Source organism: Condylura cristata, unplaced genomic scaffold, assembly GCF_000260355.1.
Source record: "Condylura cristata isolate star-nosed mole 26May11 unplaced genomic scaffold, ConCri1.0 scaffold00036, whole genome shotgun sequence".
Lineage (NCBI taxonomy): Eukaryota > Metazoa > Chordata > Mammalia > Eulipotyphla > Talpidae > Condylura > Condylura cristata.
This window is the reverse complement of record NW_004567137.1, coordinates 15,086,762-15,091,575: the sequence shown is the minus strand read 5'-3', so window position 1 is coordinate 15,091,575 and position 4,814 is coordinate 15,086,762. Positions and strand designations below refer to the sequence as shown.

Below are 4,814 nucleotides of genomic sequence, written 5' to 3'. Positions count from 1 at the left end.
GTTACCAATTCTCAAATATTCTCTCATAGTTTTCAATAGGTTCTCTCGATATCCTAAAATGTGACTTTGAATCATGATATCTGAATCTATATAAAATAATGTCTACAATCATGCTGCATATTTATAATTTTGAGAAGCAATGATTAAACATTTAACATTTACTTAAACCAATATATAACATAATAGTTCTATTCCTCTTATGAAATAGTTAAAGGCACTGACAATCGTTATGTGAAAAGTCCATTATAACTTTCATAAATTTACCTACGGTTTTAACAATCACGGACACAATAACGCATATCAGCACAAGGCAGGTGAGTCCCAAGACCCCAGCTATGCGCTTCTCGGGAGGAGCCGGTGAGCCTGCGGGGAGAGAGATGGAGACAGAGAAAGGAGAGACGGAGACAGGTGTTCAGTTCACAGACAAGAGAATCTTCATGCACAGGGAGTCACGTACATAAACCTGGGCATGAGAGCTCTACCTCCCACTGGAATCTTTCCCTCCACAACATACCATTTCTTATTTTGGGGAAGAAACTACACATGAATAGTTGCTTGTTAGCAATTATATATTATAACAATACCTGGAAAAATATCAGATTTCCTACTAGAATACCACATTCCAATTCTGATCCTCACAAATGAAAACATGTCAGTTTATCCCCACTCTTCCTTCCTTCTACCCTTCTGCACACCCGAAAATACACTGTGTATAACTGAATGTTGTACCTTTGCACTGACGGGACTTGCCATTCTCCTGAGGACCCCGGGATTTGTGGAGATTTAATTCTGCGTAGGTTATTCCCTGGTCGGTCTCTGTGGTGCAGCTTTTCCCCTCTTGAGGTTTCACTTGGGGTCTCTTTGAGCCCTTCGCCAGCTTCACCTCTGCATAGGTTACTCTGTGGTCGTTCATCTCTGCTGCTCTGTGAGTCAGGAACTGTCTCATGGGGAGTTTCTCAGAAGTTTACTGTGGTACATTGGGACTGATCACAGTGGGCGGAGTGAGTTGAATGAAGGACTCATGTTGCAGTTCAGCAACACACGTGTTGGGTATGAAGTCCTGGAACAATAAGGTAATATCACCTGAAGAGAGACCGTCATTCCAACACGCCAACAATGATGTCACCAAAACCTCAATTAAAAAAAAAATTAAAATATGAACTCCTCTGAAATTTAAGCACTTATTTAATGACAGAATAAATAACTTTTTAAAGTGATATTCTATGCTGACACAAAAGTATTGCTTGGAAAAATGAAAAGCAAAAAAAAAAGTCAAAAATGAGAAGTACATGACCAATTATACCTTTATTGATTTAAAGTCATATTCTACACAGCAGCTTAGATCCACTTGTATCACCGTATTAAAATGAAATGCTGGCTTTGAAAAAATGATGCACCATTTCTAATGACACTTGTTAAAATTAAATGATATGGATAAATGCTGAATGTTCTAGTTGAGGAATAGCAGTTAGCATTTCCTACACTATTTTTATTTAGTAATTTACTTTTATTTACAAAGGGTATGAGGTGTTATTAAATTATCTCTAGCTATTTTCAATATATGTAGTTCACCATTGTGATATGGTCTGATTGTTTTAAATTTCAGTGAAATTTTAAATTTTGGCTATTGTTTAAGGTTTAGCTTATCTAAAACCTAATCGATACAGAAAACAAAACAAAAAATATTTTGAAAATGCATAATTTTAAGAATACAGGGGGTTGGTAATTGAATTAATAGCTAGATAAAAAGCATAAAGTGATACATACATCATTCTTTCACTAATTCTTTAAAACATTGTTTAAAATTTCCAGAAAGATCCTGTAACTATCCAAGTTAATGAATGTTTCTCAGTGTGCAAGTAACTGTACAAATAAAAAAAAATCATAATTTTAGTATTTCAGTCAATAGACACTGTAATAAGTGGATTTAGAATTCTGAACTTGATACTAAGTATAACCTTGTTATTTTAATTCGATAAAAGATATGAAAAATATAAAATAAAAATATTATATAGTCCTTCAATTTAGTTTTAGTTTACTAATATAAGCTGGAAATAGGAATATCTAATATATAATATATGTAAAACATGATAATAATATCTAAGGTACAATATATGTAAAACATGATACTCAGTCTGACTTCTGTAAGCTGTCATTAATATATTATTTTAATATGACCACAATGTTATTTTTATTTGAAGCCATTTCTATGATGTAACTTCATTCATTAGACAGGACTCTGTTTTATTAGATTGGTAGTTCTTAGATAAAGCTTTGTTTATTTTTAAGCATTTGGTATACTTTTAAATTAAAAATAACATTTGATGGAAACCACTCATCTTGATTTCTATTAGCATTAAACATTTTATGTTGACTCTAAGTAAGCAGATGAGGAATTGTCTTTCACCTTCATGATGAATTCATTTTAAGAATTTAATTTTAAAATCAAGCTAAATACAAAAAAAATACATAGAATACGATTATGAATTCTAAAATAAACTTCTTTGCCATGATCTGGTGAAATTTTAGGTTAAATTGTAGTGACTAACAAATATAATTATGCATTGATATTATATACTTGACTATTCTCCACTGGAAAGAATTGAAATGTTTTGAAAAATCCTCAAATATTTTATTTTTTCTTGTGTTTTACCTGAATTATTCAAATAAAGATAGGATTTTCCTGGTTTTGACCACATATGAATTGTGGATCAACAGCCTTACATCTAACATCATAAACTTCCACTAAAAGAGATGGACCAGCAGAGAGAGAGGAGAGGAGAAACACATACCTTCTGCTGCTAGGAGTTGGCATCCTTGAGTGAACAGGAGACACCTTCACACTGGTCTTCATGGGGACCGGCCCCAGAGCTTCCTAGCCGCAGCATAAGAGGGTCCCCTTTTCTCCACATCCTCACCAGCACTTGTTGTTTCTGACCTGTGATCAAAAACAATGTCTGTGATCTCTAGAACTGCCCTGTGAGGGTTCAGAGTGAAGCAGGAGTGGAAAAAAGTAGATTTCTTATTTGTGTGTCACTAGCAGTTTGAACAGGAAATTGTTATACTTGGGCTATTTTGAAGACAGTCACTTCATCACACACCTCCAGACTATGGGAGACTATAGGTTACAGGTGGCATTTAAGTTTTTCATTTTCAAATGCCTCTGAAATGTATCAGGGAACAAAACACTTGAACACTTATACTTACAACTTATTTCCATAGCAACCATAAATGCTGAAAAATTAGGCCTTGTGAAGAGTACCTTGGATGTTTAAATTCTACTATTAACTAAAGTGCATAAATCTTAACATTCCATAATTTCCCTATACCCTTATTATATCATTTCTATTATAACAGAAAAATGAACATCATTATTCCATTACCAATGGTTAATTAATGATGTTTGTCACTAATTATTCTTAAAACTCACTACATTGTCAATTATCTGTAACAAAGATCAATCTCTAATCTTCTCAACATCTCTTCCCTAGTTCCTAAAATTCCTTCCTTCAATTGTATTTTTCATAAATAAGCTATTTAGATTTCCTCTAATTAAAAAAAATACATTATGTCATCATTCCACAAATTAAAACATTGTACCACTATCCATTCATCTTCAGTAATATTTGTGTTTTAATAGGAATACATGCTATAAATGATAAAAACCTAAATGTATTTATGAACAGAATTACAAATGTAAATTCCAAAATTCTCACTAAACCATAAATTGGGGAGATCAGAAAAAATACTTTCCAAACACAGGTTAAATATATATGACAAAATGATCATTATCACAGAAATGCAAATCTAAACCTCAGTCAGCTACTACCTCATAGCTGTGAGATGCTGTCTCTCAGGGGTCAGTGCTGGTGAGGAAGAGCATTATGGTCAAACAGCATAAAGTCCCAATAAAAAATTACTCAACATAATAAGACAGCTATAATTTACTCTGATATATATATATAAATAGTCTTACAGGGGTATATGGATACACACAAACACACACACACACACACGTATATATGATCTGTGACTATTTCTAGTTGTGAGAATATCCGGTGACCTAAGAAAGGTGGATACATTGGAACTCAATAACAAGCAAAGATTACCTTTTCAGGTTAAGTCTCAGTACTGTCACAGTTAAGGTCTAAGTCTTATTGCTCACCAGGGAACTGACCCACATGGCACAGCAGATCTCTCTTGTCTTACCCACTGCTCCCCTCAGTAGTGTATTTCAGTAGATCCATTTTTTCTTCTCCTCTACTCAGTCTCTGGTGAATCCTCCCTCCATCCCCCCACAACCAGCACCTCTGGCCTACACCCAAGTTCTTATATGAATAAATAATTTACAAACATACACTCATCCCTTCAAAGAGCATATATCAAAGATTTTAAAATATTCATGGTTTGTAGCTTCATTGCTCTCAGTACTTAGAAAGCTTTCATCACCCCAAAGGAAGCACTAAACCAATTTGATGGTCATATCCTCTTCTTATCTCCCCTCAGTCCTCAGCAACAACCAACCCACTTTCTTCATCTTTATAAAGATGAATATTACAAATAAAATGTTGAACAAAAAACAATCCAGACACAGTGATGATATGTTTTTTGATGTGTATGCCCTTTTCACTATTGTTTTTGAAAAAATGTCACTTAGAACAAATATGATCAGTATTTAGACTTATGTAGTCATAACATTGTATTTATATCATAAAATGTAAAGTCTCCCAACAAAATCAAAACTTCATAATACTTTTTAAAACTTTATTTATATATACATGAACTGGGGTAAAGGCCAGAAGTGCAGGGGATGA

At 33.7% G+C, this 4,814-nt stretch overlaps 2 protein-coding genes across 2 annotated transcripts in view; both read right to left on the bottom strand.

Moving 5' to 3' along the window:
* LOC105854393 overlaps nt 1-913 on the bottom strand; it is a 26,593-nt gene extending 25,680 nt beyond the window's left edge. Inside the window, exons 1-2 of the mRNA XM_012732803.1 lie at nt 730-913; nt 265-363 (exon numbers count right to left, since the gene is read on the bottom strand). Of these exons, the coding sequence (XP_012588257.1) occupies nt 265-363; nt 730-913 (283 nt within the window). The remainder of the gene's footprint in view (nt 1-264; nt 364-729) is intronic.
* A 1,888-nt stretch (nt 914-2,801) lies between these two features.
* Nucleotides 2,802-4,814, bottom strand: part of LOC101635718 — a 49,820-nt gene continuing 47,807 nt past the window's right edge. Inside the window, exon 12 of the mRNA XM_012732802.1 lies at nt 2,802-2,938. Coding sequence (XP_012588256.1) covers nt 2,802-2,938 — 137 coding nt within the window. The remainder of the gene's footprint in view (nt 2,939-4,814) is intronic.